Below are 17,273 nucleotides of genomic sequence, written 5' to 3'. Positions count from 1 at the left end.
CTTGCTTATAAACATCTTTCTGGGGAGGTAATCAATTGAATTGGTGCTCTAGAGAGCATCATGAATCTCACTGTTTGAACTCAGCTCTAAATGTTAAATTAACTATAGATCAGGACATGTAGTGGACTTCTGAAACAAGGAGACAAAGTCACTTCCTGTTGGTTTGGGTTGTAAATTCATGTTCCAGTTTATGTTTATGGTTTCCAGGTTAAAGCTGAAGTGTAAGGCCTAGTTTATGAACCACTAGCGCCACTGAATGGCAACAGTCGGTTCCAAAAGTAAAAATCCCATTAATGTTATCCATAAGGGAACTGATTTTAATGATAACTTATAAACCGTTAACAACAGAACTGGTGTGAGCTACAAGGTTATTAATCGATGGCATATGCATTTGTTGAAGCCATCAGTCCACATTATTTTTTAAATAATCATGTTCATTAGTGGAATTACTGGTGAAAAACTACATTACCCATGATTCTGCAGAGAATCTCTACCAATTAACATATTGTCATGAAGCAGTGCAATGTTGATCATGTATATATTTAAGTACTTAAATATATACATGATCAACATCGTTAAATGAATATACTTATTCATCATTTTTAATACGAAGATATCATTAGCTTTATTTGATTGTAGTTCTTTCCCTCACTTCATTAATAATAATGATACTGTTACTTTTACGTTCTTTTGAGTTCCTCACATTAACATATTAAATGATATTTTCTTCTGATATCAAACTTTTTTTCTCATTACCTGTTTCCCAAGAAATAAATAACCTCAGGTTGAGTTTAAACTTGCTGTGGATTGCAATTATTATGCAGTGAAAGCCTCATGTGTGAGGACTGAGCGGTGCCTTTAGACAAGCTTAACCCTGTAACTCCTCCAGGCAGCCGGCCCTGTAAACCCTGAGTAGACAGCTTTATTGTGAGAATTGACAGCCTTGGACACAGCGAAAGCTTTTAAAAGACAGAGATTATCCATGTGGCAAGCGCTAGCTCTGCTAGCTTAGTGCTGACAAGTAAGTGACAGTGTCTTATCTCGCACTCTGCGACATGCTGTATTTACTGACGTGTTTTTTGCTGATATAGACTGAAGAGATGGACAGAAGATTTGTTTGATCATTAATCTTTCTTTTTTCAGCTTATGATAATTTGGGTAACACTTTAGTATAGGGACCAATTCTCAGTATTAACTAGATGTTAAATAACATGCCTATTATTAACATATTGGCTGTTTATTAGTACTTAAAGCACATATTCTGCATGACCATATTCTACATCCCTAATCCTACCCAATAATTTAACAATTACTAACTACTAATAAGCAGCAAATTAGGAATTTATTGAGGCAAAAGTCATAGTTAATGGTTTGTTAATAGCGAGAATTGGACCTTAAAATAAAGTGTGACCATAATGTGTTATGCTAAATTGGTATATGTTATGTCTGTCTAGCCATGCATACATCCATTTGAATTGTGCACACAATATTTGCTGAAAAATTATGATAATTTTAATTTAAAATCTATCTGTCTGTCTTTGCCTATCTATCTCAACCCGGGGGCACAACATGCTGTTGTTTCTTTTTCCATTGTTATTGTGACCCTCAAACCTTATGCAAATGACCCCATTAATTTGTAATGAGCTCCTTTATTGTGTTTCTATTGTCAAAGCTGTCAGTTAATTTTTTTGGCGCCAGCATGTCATTTAACACATTTAAAACAACACTTAAATGTATTTGGCTTACTTGCGTATTTCTTTGTTGAAGTTTATTCTGTCATTGGCAGTGAGCCATTTATTCTCAAAAAAGTGGACAAGCAGGTTAGCTCCTCCTCTTGCACACCTCTCTGTTGACTTTCAGTTTCTGTCTGTGTGTGTGTGTACCTGGTATTCCTTACGTTATGGAGACCAAATGTCCCAACAAGGAGAGAAATACCAGTAATTTTTTACCTTGTGTAGACATTTTTTGGTCCCCATGAGGAAAACAGCTTATAAATCATACAGAATGATCTAAAATAGCAGAATGTTTTATGTAAGGGGTATATTTAGGGTTAGGGTAAAGGGATAGAAAATACATTTTGTACATTATAAAAACCATTACGCCTATGGAATGTCCCCATAAAACATGGAAACCTGTGTGTGGGTGTGTGTGATTCAGGTTTTGCTATCTGGGCTGAATGTCCCCACAAAGCGAGTATAACCTGAAACAACCCACACTGAGGATATTTGGGTCCTCATGAGGAAATCAGCCACTTCAAGTGATCAAATTGCACTTACAATCCAGAAGACTTACATGTACATGTGTGTCTCCACAGGTTAACCTCCAGTGCTCAAGCAACAATGAGACCTATCAAGAGCGGCTGGCGAGATTAGAAGGGGACAAAGAGTCTCTGGTTCTCCAGGTGAGATATTTCACTCAGGCCTCCAAGGCATTTAAACTCAGCATAATAGTCACAATGTCAACACAATGAGAAGACAGCTAGCCAACATGCTTGTAAAACCTCACAGGGTCAAACCGGGGGACTGTGGTGTCTCTGTGAACGGAGAGGCATGTGACACTGCCGCGCTGCAGCCCAGGGTGACACAGCTGCCTGTCTAATGCACAATGGGATGGTTGTAGATCACATAGCTATGGGACAAACTCTGGACAGGTTAGGAGGTTTCTCAACATTTTACCAAGCAACAATGGTGGACACCACAGTGAGAGTTTAGCCATTATCAGCTTTAGAACGGTATGTGTTTACTGTAAACTAGCAAGCTTGTTTGTGTTCATTTAACAGAGATTTTTCCAAAGCAGACATTTTGATTTAACAGTAAATATATGTCCAGAATATGTGTCTGCTGATTTATATATCGGTCAATTATTTTATGCCATAAAAAATGCCACAGATGATAATATTTCTATATTGAAGGTCTTCTAGGTGGTTGCTAGGGCATTGCTAGGGGGTTTCTAAGGCTTCTAGGTAGTTAGAGTATTCTAGATGGTTGCTATGGCATTGCTAGGTGGTTTCTAGGGCATCTAGTTGGTCACTAGGGTATTGTAGATGGTTGCTAGGGCATAGCTAGGCAGTTTCTAGGACTTTTTATGCGGTCACTAGGGTATTTTAGATTGTTGCTTGGGCATTGCTAGGTGGTTCTAGGTGATTTCTAGGGTATTCCAGATGGTTTCTAGGATGTTGCTTGGGTGTCTGACTGGTTGCTAGGGCATTGCTAGGTGGTTTACTAAGACTTCTAGGGGGTTGCTAGGGTATCTGGGTGGTTGCTAGGGCATTGCTAGGTGGTGTCTTGGGCTTCTATGTGATTGGTAGCCAGTTGCTATGATATTCTAGATCAGGGCTGGGCAATTTAGGTCATGGAGGTCCACTGTCCTGCAGTGTTTAGTTCCAACCCTAATCAAAGACACATGAACAAGCTAGTCAATCTCTTCAAGATCACTAGAAAGCTACAGGCAGGTATGTTTAATTAGGGTTGGAGCTAAACTCTGCAGGGCAGTGGTCCTCCAGGACCGAAGTTGCCCAACCCTGTTCTAGATGGTTGCTATGGCATTGCCAGATCATTTCTAGGACTTCTAGGTTGCCAAGGTATTTTAGATGGCTTCTAGGATGTTGCAGTGACATTCTAGATGGTTGTTTGGACATTGCTAGGTGGTTGCTAAGACTTCTAGGTGGTTAGAGTATTCTGGATTGTTTCTATGATGTTGCTAGGGTGTCTGGGTTGTTGCAAGGGCATTACTAGGTGGTTTCTAGGGCTTCTAGGTGGTTGCTAAGATATTGTAAATGGTTGCTATGGCATTGCTAAGTGGTTTCTAGAGCATTGCTAGATGGTTGTTAGTGTTGCTAGGTGGTTGCTATGGTGTTCTAGGTGGTCACTTGGTATTCTAAATGGTTTCTGGGGCATTGCTAGGTGGTTACTAGGGCTTTGAGATGGTTGCTAGGGTATTCTAGATGGTTGCTAGAGTGTTGCTAGGCACCTTGCTAGTGTTGCAAGGTGGTTAAGTTGTCTACTAGGTGGTTGCTTATTATGCCCAGGTGAAAGTAACTCATCTCTAAGTCTCTATAAAATTCTATAAAATGAGGTTTTAAATCAGTAAGCCATTTTATTGTCCACCAAAAAAAAATTATAAATCATATTGCTTAGAAAAATACTCAAACCTCTCCACAGCACAATTTAATAATTTAGTACTATAGTAAAAACATTACAGATTAATTATTAGCAGTTGCCGCTCAAACAAACCTAGCATTGTTTTGTAATCACCACAGAGTATTAAAGGCTTACTTGTAGTTGTCTCTGCATATTAAACAGGGGTGAAAGAAAGTATTTTAACATTAAAAAAAAGTTAAACACTTCACCTTTAAGAAGTTAGGTTGTCTAACTCTGCAACAAGTGTCAAAAAAGTTGCCCTTCTCCATAGTCCTGCCCCTCTTGTGCTCTGATTGGTGGATTGTTTAAAACACTGATGAACATGATTGGCTCCTAATGCCCTCAAGGTGTTGTTCTTCTCCTTTTACCTGTCCTGCTGGTTGGCAGTCCTTCAGTTGGTGTTGAACAAAAGGACACTTTCAAAACAATTGAAACTCAAGCAGGCTCACATGTTAGCATGGAAGTATCTCAGAGCTAAGGAATGGACGTTTTTAACTCAGATGTACACATTTGAAGGACATCCCTCTGCTGTTTAGACTTTGGGTTTGCATGTGTGTTGCAATCGTCATGAGCATATCTGTCGGAGGAAACGATAGAGAAACACTGGCCAGGTTTCAGGTTAGCCTGAGTGAACATTGTCAATTGTCCATCTATTGGTTTTAGGTGAGTGTTCTCACTGACCAGGTTGAAGCTCAAGGAGAAAACATTAGAGATCTGGAAAGTTCCCTGGAAGAACACCACCACAAACTCATTTCTACTGAGGAAATGCTCCAACAGGTAAGATCGCATGCTTGCTGTCATTTACGTCAAGTTTTAAGCAGAATTGTGAAGGTTTGCAAAACATTGTTTACCACCTGAAACTTGAGCAATCTGTAAGTTTCCATCAGTTTCAGATTTAATTGTGTAGACTTGACTCCGATTAAATGTTCAGACTTGGTGCATATTTTCAATGTACTAGATTTATGAATGTGGGTTACCAGTTGTTTACTCAGTCCTGGCATAATTATACCCTCAGACCTTCATATCCATGTGTGTCTCTACAAAGTTTGTTGTTTCTTTGTGTAGATGATATTATCGTAAAGTATGATAACTGTGCATGTTTTTGTGTGTTTTACTGTTTAGTGTATTATTACCTGGCTTAAACTGGTGGATCTATAATCACACTTGTTTAGCCACCATGTTAGTGTTTGCTGGCAAGCGTTCCTTTGATTTGCATAGAGAAATGGTTTTGTATAATTTCTTAAGTACTGTTTTTGAAACAGCTATGTTATTTAGCATTGTCAAGTGAAACCACAGAAATATATGCTTATTTGTGTGGAGGATTTTAATGTTTTATTATCTTTTGAAAAAAAAATGCAGACTTACTCAGAAAGAAAGGATTTGAGTCATTGTGACTGTTTACAAACGGTTAAATGATTAATATGTTTTGCTCGTCACTTTTTTTTTTCTTGAAATTCTGCTGGTAAATTATTTATTAATTCATTAAATATTATTTAAAATTATTATAAAAAAAATACATTATAATGTAACAATAATAATAATAGCAAATATTTTAATATTAAAATATATATTTTTGATATTGTTTATTTAGATACATAAAGAATATGAATTTAGAAATTATATAATCTAATCATATAATTGTTTGACATACCAATTCAGTTAAATTTCATACCACTTTAAGGTTATATTAGTGAGAATTGCCCACTTTGCCTGGGATCATGTTCAGGATTCCATGACAGGACGGCTGTGTCAACAAATGCTAGAGATGGAGAGATAGAGAGAGCCCTCATGTTTTCTTTGCTTGATGGGGCAAGTAAACTCACTTAGTCATGGCAGTTTTCAGCTTAGTCATGGCAGTTTTCTTAAATACCATAGTTCTTTATGATAGGTGGATCCTTGCACAACAACAAAAAAAATCCACGTCCAGGCACTCACATATTAAAGCGGTGGTTGATTGCAATTTCAATTTTCGTTACACTACTTTTGAGTTACTTTTGAGTTACTTTCACCAAAATATCCACAGAAGTATTAAAAAAATGCCAAAATGTAGTTTATTGCTGCACATTCTACACCCAGTGGAGGGTAATGTGGTAGGTCTATATAGCATAAAATTATAAAATCATATTTAGATACCGGTATGTAGGTCTACATTAATGTTACGAGTGTATCTATGTTTGGTTGACTGTATTTTATTCTGATAATGAACACGTGTGTGAGGCGCCGGCGTGATCGAACAGCGGAAACAAACAAAAAACAATATTCCGTCATCTTCACCACTTAATTTTGAGTTAAAATATGTTGTTGTAACTTGCGTTACTGAGATTGTAACGAGTAATAATATTACCCAAATTTTATTAGTAATGCGTTATATTACTGCGTTACAACAAAACGTAATATACTACTGTAATATTATTACTTTTGTAATGCGTTACTCCCAACACTGGCTATGAGAAACGTTAAACATGGACGCGCATGCAGTTGCCGTACTGTATTAAAGCTTTAATCAGGATAAAACCGTATATTAAAAGCTAACATAAGCAGTAGCATTTACAAATAACAGCATATCTAAAAGTATGAGACAGCAAGAAACAAAAGACATAGGCCTACCATTAAAAGCCGAGCTTGCACAGGTTCTGCACAATCCTCTTCAATAATATCCTCTGCTTCTCAATCGGGCTCAAACTGATAAGCGATATTAACGACGCCGTTGTTTACAATACAACCGGAGCACATGCAGCTGAGGTGAGGGGTGGGACGTTTAGACGCACACTAGAGGCGGTTTAGCCAATCACAACACACTGGGCTAGCTAACCAATCAGAGCCCATCGCCTATTTCTGAGGGCGGGGCTTCATAAAAGCAGGAAATGATCAGCGCATTTCTCAGAAAAGAGACAGAGAGGTGTGGAATAAATGTAAATTATGTGAAAAATAATGCGTTTTTTTTTTTTTTTAAACGAAGCATTAACACATGTTAGACTGCACCCCATAAACACAATCAAGCCTAGAAAAAACTTACCAACAGTGTTACCAACAGTGTCTTACCAACAGTGCAAAGAGCTGTTTTAGTTTTTTAATCTGATTATGGATAGTTTAAGCCAGGGTTTCCCCCAAGTGGAAGTTTGTGAACCCCTAGAGGTTTTTGAAGTAATTGCAGGAGATTCAAGAGATTTTGATAGAAATTGAATGTAAGCCCTCATAGTTGTGTTACAGTTGTGCTCAATAAAATGTATTAATTAAAAAGTAAGTAAAAGTTATTTTATAAGAAAAATAACATTTCACATTAATTCAAATGTGAAAATGCAACATTGTAAAATTTATTTTATTCACATTAGATCACATTAACTTGAAGTATATTTTAAATAATGATTTATAGTAGGTAATAGGAGTTCAACTGCAAAAAGTGTGTGCCCCTCTGGTGACAGCTTAATCTATTCCAGTGGTTCTTTAAAAAACTAAAAAAAAAAAGGAAAAAAGAGAGCTTATTATAAAAGCTTGATTCCCCCCCCCAATTAATGTCTTATTACTCTTATTACATGGGTGTTTTGTACATTTTATGAATATACATTTTTAATTAATTCAAAACTCTATAATACATTTACATTACATTTATTTACATGTAATCATTTAGCAGACACTCTTACCCAAAGCGACTTACAAATGAGGACAATAAAAGGCAATCAAAACCAACAAAAGAGCAATAATATGTAAGTGTAATGTGTAAAATTTATATTGAGTAGAAATGTTTTAGAGATTTGTTGAAGAGAAATGTTAATTAGAGTGTTCTAGTATACTCTAGTAATGTATTCTAGTGTACTTTAGTAATGTGTTGTAGTAATTGTAATTCTTATCCAGTAAATCCCAAACAGCTGGAAAAGTTGTGGAGCCTTTACATTTTTATTGTGGCCAATGAGGGTTTTTGGAGTAGAAAAGCTTGAAAACCACTGCTGCACTCCATGATCTGTGATGTTGGTGGCTGATTGTGACTCATGTCCACTGTATTTTACAGAACCAAGAGATCATCGATATACCAAGGAACTTTATGATGCATTCATTGGTTTTCATCCAACATCACTATGTCTGGGACTCACTTGACATACATACTACTAGATTAAACTAAGTATGAGAAAATAGATTTAGAGACATGAGCACACCATCTGAGCTTTCTGATAGTTAGAATGGCAAGGGACTTGTGTTCTGATTTAGAAACTACAAGGGGGAAGTACATAAGGTGAAAGAGGAAGTGATTGTGCAATTTTTTTAAAAATCGTCAGTGTGTTTGAGGGTAATTCTGGTCAAAGTATGAGGCATAACTAGGACCAGACACATTTTTTTTTTTTTTTTTTTTGCTGCACTGATTTTGGGGGAATTGAATTTAGGCAAACTATTTACTAAACAAAAGTTCATGAGGCAGACCATTTTTTACCTGATACCATTGTAATACTGTGTAGTTTTTCAAGGTATACTGTAGGAATATTGTAATAATTCGGCACAATAGTAAATATCAAAATACTACAGTTTTACCATCTGATACCATCATCATATCACCACAATACTTTTAGGTGTTCTTATGTGCACAAAACAATTTATTCCCTTTTTAAACACTGGTTAGCAAAGGTTCTCCGTGTCCTGCTGAATTTAGCCCATAGTATCAGGAATGCTGAGAAACAAAGTTTCCCTCTTTTGGCCCTCCTGACTTTCTCACATGCAGGCACCAGAGAGGCAGAGGAAGTAAAAATAGCGTTCATTGCTGGAGTATATTTAGTGGCGCTTAGCTTCAACATACAGCGTTACTGTAAGAGAACTTGGCCAGTGGAGCAGCGAGGAGCATCTGTGTGCCGTGTGATTGTTACTGTATACAGTACAACTGTGTGGGTGTATTTGTGTGTCACCATGTGTGTGCATGTGCTTTAGGAGCTCCTCAGCCGAACCTCACTGGAGACACAGAAACTGGAACTCATGGATGAAGTTTCCTATCTGAAACTCAAGCTAGTCGGCATGGAGGAGGAACACAACCACATTGATGAACAGGAGCAACATCATAAAGCCGAGGTACTGTATCAGTCTGTCAGTTCATACAGGGCAATGGGTTCATCTGTTAAGAGATGGTATTTGTTTAAAATCATATTATTGTAGTTCTCTAAATAATTATGATTTAATCCTATGGCTGTTTACTTCCTCTATTTGTGTAGTCTGTATTGTAGGGATGTCACAATCCCAGTACTCGATACCAATACATTGTTTTCATGATGGCAATTTTATTATCACAGCAAAAAATAATTTAATTTAATAAATATGAAAAAATTATTTAGCCTCTATTTTTATATTTTTAGTTTTCATGTTAATTTTAGTTTGAAGTTTATGTGCTTTTGCCTATTTATTAGTTTTACGTTATTAGTTATTTTTGTTTTAGTAATTTTAGTACTTCAACTTACTTTTTTTAAGCTTAAGTTTTTTTATCTAATAATTATCTTATCTTGTTTCAGCTTTATTTAAATTACAGAAAGCATTAGTATTTTTTTATTTGATTTATTATTTTTTATTTATTTTATTTTAGTAACAATAACGCTTAGTTCAATATAAACTATATTAAGTAATATATATTTAATATATATGTAAATATGTAATTTGTAATACTTGGATTTGTTGACTAGGAATGATTTTGGTTGACTGAATGATGCTATTTAGGTCTTTTTGAGGTCTTTGTTGTCCACCTGTTGGCTCTAATTCAGTTGAAACCACACACACAGAAAGCAGCCATGTCAGTATATGTGTTGTTAAATACATTTAGAGGTGTATTAATAAAAAAAAGTGTATGGTTCTATAGAAGAGAAACTGATTTCAGGCACAATATTGTGGTTACCAAGAGCGTCATGTTGAAATACAAGATCAGTAAACATGCTCAAAAGGTTTTGAGCTGATATTTAATCTGATGTTTCCATATGGCGCATGGAAACATAACTAGAGGACAGGGAAGTCATGGTGGCATGTTTATGTTGTGGTGTGTATATGTAGATCCTGTAGATTTATCGCCTCTTAACACCTAATTACTTCTCAGACTCGCTGTGTAACACACTGTGTGCCGAGCCAACAGACTAAGCAGAGACTCAGAAAAACATCATAAAACTTTAAAGGAGCATCTGTTCTGTGCTTTATTTTTCTTGAGCATACTAAATCTCTGGCTTTCTTTCTAAAGATGGAATGGTTCCTTTTTCAAAACATTTTCCCAAACAGCAAGTGAACGGGTTTCCCACAGCCATTGGAAAACCTGGAACTATCAGAGAAATCAAAGCCTTGAAGAGCCATTAATATTAACAGAAGCTTAAAGTCATGGGAATTTTCATAGTGAATATACATTTGTCTTGGTATCCTCGGCTCAAAATGTTTCATCTGCTTAAAGTTGTTCTTTGTGAGTGCAGTCTATATTGAAAAAGTCATTGGTGATTAGAAAAAAATGGCTTTTCAATTTCTCATTTAGTATGTGAACATTCTCCTGGTGTTTAATTTCAGGTAAGTATACCAAGGACTCAAAGAGACCAAAAACAGGAAGGAATTTGACTCTGAGCCAATAGTTGTCTCATTGTTATGTCTTTGACATTCGTTTGAGTCGGGCTATCACAGAGACTCAGCCTTTCCACATTGACAGTGTGTTTACAGAAACATGATTTTCAGATATGTACACACACACATTCAAACCCCACGTCCCACAAATGCTCCCAGTGCCAAAAGGGAATGTGCTGCTAAGGGAAGATGCTAATCAGTAGAGACACAAAAGCATGCGGTGGGCCTAAATGGGAGATAGTGACAGGCAGTTTGATGAGCACAAAATGACAGACGCCAGAAGTGCTCAGTGCTTGTCTTGACGAGTGTTCAGCTGCACACAACATGCGCATGCTTTTTAACACATATCTGCAATGGGTGTCATTCACCTTTAGAAATGAAGCAAAAAGCAAAGGAAAGGCTGCTAATAGATGTTCAGCACAATGTGTGTTTTCAGTTAGGGTACATAGATTTTACTTTTAATTTTTTATTTTATGTGTATTTATATTACATTTATATTTGCATTGATATGTATGTATGTATATATATATATATATGTGTGTGTGTGTGTGTGTGTGTGTATACATACATATTTATAAACAGTAAAATTAATAATTGCACAAATCTTGCTTGTCATAAAAGTATGTGCATATTCTTTGACTGGTTAATGTTGAAATTTGTGGGTTTACTAAGTGAATCTTGTAAATCATTCTTTCTTACCTTTTTTCTCATAAATCAATAATGTTACTGCACACTCTTCGTTCTGTGGTAACAGAGCTCTCCTTGCATTTGTTGCATCAACAAACACTGGCCTCAAGGGTGACAGCTGCAAGGCTCCATTCAACAGGACAGAAAGGCTGAAATTCACTTTGAACATACCATAGGCGCAAAACACTTTCACCACACACATCTCCCCCACTCTCAAACCTTCAGCATAGAGCTAAATATAAGCGGGGAACGTGTGCCTTATCATCAGCTTTAGCATCAACAAGGAATATCATATTAAACTTCCTCTGGCTGACAGCCTTTGCATTTCTGTCAGAATAGCCAAGATTAACCTGACTAATCATTCACTTGTTCACAAGTGAAAAACAAACAACATTAACATGCTACTTGCTAAAGTCAGATCTTGTAATTGGTGCATGGTACCGTCATACGTCACAGATTAAGTATTACAGATGCCCAACATTTATTTGAATCTCAAGCACCTGCATTTTATCCTCTGAAATGCAGTATATTGGTTCCCAGAAAAGCTTGTCCTCATATAGACCCTTCTTTAAATTGAAAAGTAGGTCAGTAAATTTTTTTTTACCAGCAAACAGTAGGTCACAATGCAGGTCCCTTCACCACCTTTACCATTTATACAGAAGAACGTTATTTCAAGCATAAAACATAAAAAATGCTGACAACATGGAAGGTATGTGTATAAACACTGTTGGGCATTGATTGTGGACAGATTATTATAATTTTTTTTAAGTTTGTTTTAAGAGAATTTCTTTTCTGAAAGTCCACAGGGCCAAACGCTAAAGAAAACTGAACCTGAACCTCCAGAAATACTTGTCTGGAGTGGACATGTGACTTATTAGATTCTAAAACCTAAAGTCCACAAAGCCAAAAATGAATATGCCTATTCAGAGAACTCCGATTAGTCATAAGACCATCTATGTCTATGTGTAACCGTGTTTCCAAATCTGATCAACGTTTTCCTTTTTTCTGGCTTTCTTGTTTTTGCTCTCTCAGAATGTGGTTAATCTAATTAGTGAACTACAGGAGCAGATGTGTAAATTCCAGGAGGAAATCAGCAATCGCATCCAGGAGCAGCGAGCCCTGGAGAGCCTGGGGGACAGTGGCACACGCGAGGCTCTCGACCAGAGCCCCGATGTGGGCCTTGGTGCCTCTGATGCTGAGGAATGCAGCTGCTGCTGTAGAAGTGGAGGAGAGAATGTAGGCAGATCCTCATTACGTGGTGGACTTGCTTCAAGACCGCCTTTTTACCGCCTTGCTTTACCCTAAAACATAACCATTCCCCCATCTCACTTTTGGACACTTCAACAGGAATTACTACTAACTGCCTCTTCCTACAGTGAATCCAATTTGTTTGTGGGCTCCACTGTGGGAATCTCATGGTTACTGGTGTTTGCAGTGTGTTCCGATGACAGAATGTCATGAATTATTTTGGGTGTAAACCTGCATGATGGAAGTTCACTAACGCTAACGGTTGCTGCGTAGATCCAGAGAGCTTCCAGAAGGGTTGTGGGCTTAGTGGTGACTCTATTAGATTATTTTCCTTGATCAATATGGGCAGTTTTTGAGGACCCAAGTTATCTTTTTAAGAAACTAATAAGGTTTTCCAGGAATCTCCAGAGCTTTCTTGTGTTTTAACTGCACGGTGTGTGGGTTTCATGGGTCAGTCCAAACCCTTTCTCCTGAATTCCTTTGTATTGATATGAATGACCTTAGCACGGAACCCCTGAAGTGGAATTTGTAGGAAAAAAAGCCCATAGAATTTTCGAGTGCACACAAGAACATTTTTCCACATGCACAAGAAAGTCTCAGGGTTTTATTTTTCTGCAAAGTCAATTTAGGATCTCTGTACCTTAGACAGAAGCATAGTTTTTCCAGGAGCAGTTGCCAGAATGGTTGGATATTTGCCACTGCAAGGTGGTGTGTAATTTGTTCTTCTTTGTTTCTGTTTTTTCATCAGGCTTTGTTACAAGAGCTTCGCCTTCTTAAGAGCAAAGTTGAAGAACTGGAGGGTGAGAAATCACAATATGAAAGGAAGCTCAAAGCCACTAAGGTAATGCATATTTAATCTGGACTCCTATTAGCCTTTAGTCTAGTATCTTGTCGTTCTGTATTGTTCATTACGAACTTTAACTGCCCCATCAGCATTTACTAACAGTCTCTTTAGCCATATTGGCTTAACCTTAAATGCAAACTCTTGTCAATGCAATTTCTTGCCCTGATCCTGTAACTCTTCTATACATACTTTTTATTCAATTGTTCACTGCACTCTCACAATCTCTTAAGCTCTTAGCATAATGAACATCCCTCTGGCTTTCTCTTCCTTCAGCTTTCTATCACCTATTCCCTCCATGTCTGTTACCAGTCGCTCATGACCAAGCTTTCTACACTGAAGCTCACGGTCGAGCACACTCAGGTAGAACGACAGCATTGGGAGGAGCGCTGTCGGACAGCTCAGGTGCTTAACCCTGCTCCCCCTCCTTATCCCTTGTCATCCTCCCTGAGGAGTATGACACAAAGGAGAGGGCGATGATGGCCCTGTCCCAAAATGGCACCCTCAGTCCATGCGGTCCTTTGAGTTCACATGACGTAATGTTGCTGGATAACTGACCACTATAGCTTCCTTCAAGATCTGTTGACGACACATGGGGAGTACCCTTTTGAATCATAAAATGGGACACCCTACGGTCTCGTGGGCCATAGGGACACCCAAAAATGAAAGATCACATGACCGCAAGTTTGCATTAAGAGTGCCATTTAAGACAGGGTTGATTTCATAATATTTCCACCTCTGCTCAGGAAGTCTAAGTTTTCCAAGCTTTGTCATAGTTCCTTGAAAATGTACACTCCTTTGGTTGTTATGCCACTCTGAGCTCCCAGTCTTTGTGCCTCTTGAACCCTCTTCCATCTAGATTTGTTTTATGTCAGGGGCATCCAATCCGGGCCACTATCCTGTAGAGCTTAGCTACAACCCCAATTAAACAAACCTATACCACATAATCACACTTTTGAGGATCACTCAAAACTTTCAGGGAGATGTGCTGGAGGTAAACTTTGCAGGAAGGTGGCCCTCCAAGAGCGAGGTGGATGCTGCACACTGGTGGTGGATGAGGAGATACCCCCTGACAATGTAAAGCGCTTTGAGTGCCTAGAAAAGCGCTATATAAATGTAATGAATTATTATTATTATTATTATTATTATTAGACACCCGTTTTACATAACTGATTGGTACTCGGTCAGTTGTTGACAAGCTCTTCACTAAATATTTTACGATAATCTTGCAGCTTCATGATCCCCAGTTTTTAATGGTGACCCGTTTAGACTGCTTGCAATTGCTTGAGAGCTTTAGCCAAGGATAGAGCTCCACATGGTCTAGCGGCAATCTTTTAAACCACATTATGTGTGGAAGTGAGCAGTGTAGGGAAACTGAACATGTGGAAAGGTTACTATAGATCATCTATCTCTGTTTGTGAGTACTTGCTCGTTAGTTTGGGTTCATATGACTTCATTCTCTGGTAGATTGTCGGGACTGTCCATCTTGGGAACAAGGGTTGAGCAGTTGGGATGTAAACAGATTCACACACTATATCTGTACATACAGCACATTCTTTATGTACATTTCATCATGTCTTATTGTCTTCTATAGCCTGTAATGAAATACTACAAATCCTTTTTCCCTAGTTTAGTCATGTTTGCCTGTTACTACCCACGCAACCTTCTCTCATGTTTGACTAAACAATGGCTGATGAGGGAATGTTTATTTGTGGTGCTGTTGGTGGCACAGAAATTACAGGAGGGTCATACGTCATGCTATGTGCTAACATTTGAGCATTTACAAGGTTAGGACACTGATGTAAGGAATCTGCTGCCAAAGAAGTTTTAGGCAGTCTCAAAGTTCTGATGGGGATGATGTGATCTCTTCAAGATGATGTAATGCGAGAGTCTGAAATCTGTTATCTTGATTTAGTTAGCTAGAAAGCTACAGTGTGGAAAGAGTTTTTGTGTTTGTTAATTCAGCTCAAAATAAATAATTTTGTGCCTTTTTTCAACCTTGTTAGCCTACTGTAGTTCCAGCATAGCTACTTGAATGGGTTTTCTGGGAAATCATGTCAGAGAGTTGTGCTAGCATTTTGGTGGTGGTATCCACCATTTTCTTCAACGTGGAAGTAAGCCTATTGGTGAGACTTACGGTTCATTAGCCGCTATAGGTAAATAACGAGGAGAATAACAACGTGCAGTAAACGGTAAAACAGTTTGCACTACAAACTAGTGTGTTCATAATTAAGATAATACATTAAAATAATATGATAAGACACACCAACTTTCAATATCAAGCAGCAAAACTAACTGTTTTGTTCAGCTAAAAATAGCTAGACGGAGTGGATGCAGATGAGACCGGAAGCCAGACCCATAGAATTTACAAATGGCCGCGCCCATTTTTACGACAAGAAAAAGGTGGATATGAACAGTAGCAATATTCTACATATGAAACAGAAAAAGCTTACTTGTTTGTGGTAGTCCAACTTTTTTTTCCCTATTTTGTGACAATATAGTGGGTGTTTTTAAGTGTGAATGTACCATTTATCACCCCCCAAAATGGGGAAGGTCATTTTAACCTGTATTTAACCCTATTGTGCCTGTCACTTTTGTGTTGTCAGTGTCAGATTCCCCTGTTCTCCCAAAAAGCATTCATATTAAGATACACCGTTGTGTAAAATGTGGACCTTGTTTTCTTCTTTCTTACATGAAAATGTTAATAAAATAGTGGTTTAATCTAAAGATATTTTCACTGTGATCTGAAATGTGCTAATCTGCTAAAGTGTTTTTTTTAGACTGAGATTGCCAAACTCCAGCAGCTGCTTGCTACGAAGAATGCTGAAATCGAGTGTCTACAGAATCAGCTTCTGTCCCGAGGAACCATCAACAATGACATCACAGAGAGAGGTACCTCTAAGAAGATTAAATCCTAACGGTTGCTGAAGTGAGGCCTACTGAGGCCTTAGTGCAGAATAATTTAGCATTACATTAATAAAAGACACTTTCCACTAATAAGGTACAAAATAGGACCTGAAACCCTTAAAAATTAAGTCTTAAAGGGGTCATATGATGCGATTTCAAGTTTTCCTTTCTCTTTGGAGTGTTACAAGCTCTTGGTGCATAAAGAAGATCTGTAAAGTTGCAAAGACTAAAGTCTCAAATCCAAAGAGATATTCTTTATAAAAGTTAAGAGTCAACCACGCCTACCTAAAACGGCTCGTTCTAACACGCCCCCACATGTCTACATCACACAGTACTACTAACTTATAAAGATTAAGAACACTGCAATTAAAGTCTGTTAAATCGTTGATGCAACTTATAACAATTGCATTTTCTGAACGAGGAATTTAGTTTTATTTTTGTGTGGCTCAACAGTTTTGAGTAAACTCTTCTATTTAAATTATTATTTTTAAGTTTACTGAGTGACGTAAAGTGACGTCACCTCGTTGCTCTAACCGACGTTCAGAAGAATCCATTCAACATGGCGGAGACTCGCAAGCGACCGGAGCAAACTTAATGGAACAACTTGTAAGTAAATCAAAACAACTGTGAACATTTCTTATTTGCTTTTTGAGTGTTGTAAGAATATCATGATAAAGGAATGTTTTCATTTTTGGGAAACGCTGTTTTTACACAGCGCTGTAAAGCGCTGCATTTCCTTAGTGCTTTTGAATGCTATTTTAGCGTCACTGCTTATAGTATAATGTTAACGTCAAAGAAGGGCACTAATGTTAACGTTAGCCGGCATTTTTTCAGTAAACGCAGTCCTAACGTACGTTTTGAATGTCGCTGCTGTTAACTGCAATGTTTAGGGC

At 37.6% G+C, this 17,273-nt stretch overlaps 1 protein-coding gene across 1 annotated transcript in view; it reads left to right on the top strand.

Annotated features, from left to right (window-relative positions):
- Positions 1 to 17,273, top strand: part of LOC107707402 (liprin-beta-2-like) — a 58,035-nt gene that overhangs the window by 18,515 nt on the left and 22,247 nt on the right. Inside the window, exons 4-10 of the mRNA XM_016511390.1 lie at positions 2,315 to 2,401; positions 4,803 to 4,916; positions 9,051 to 9,188; positions 12,417 to 12,620; positions 13,381 to 13,473; positions 13,750 to 13,878; positions 16,254 to 16,365. Of these exons, the coding sequence (XP_016366876.1) occupies positions 2,315 to 2,401; positions 4,803 to 4,916; positions 9,051 to 9,188; positions 12,417 to 12,620; positions 13,381 to 13,473; positions 13,750 to 13,878; positions 16,254 to 16,365 (877 nt within the window). The remainder of the gene's footprint in view (positions 1 to 2,314; positions 2,402 to 4,802; positions 4,917 to 9,050; positions 9,189 to 12,416; positions 12,621 to 13,380; positions 13,474 to 13,749; positions 13,879 to 16,253; positions 16,366 to 17,273) is intronic.

The sequence above is a fragment of the Sinocyclocheilus rhinocerous genome, unplaced genomic scaffold (assembly GCF_001515625.1).
Source record: "Sinocyclocheilus rhinocerous isolate Xijiao unplaced genomic scaffold, SAMN03320098_v1.1 scaffold534, whole genome shotgun sequence".
NCBI lineage: Eukaryota > Metazoa > Chordata > Actinopteri > Cypriniformes > Cyprinidae > Sinocyclocheilus > Sinocyclocheilus rhinocerous.
The sequence above is the reverse complement of the archived record's forward strand: the minus strand, read 5'-3'. Positions and strand labels throughout refer to the sequence as shown.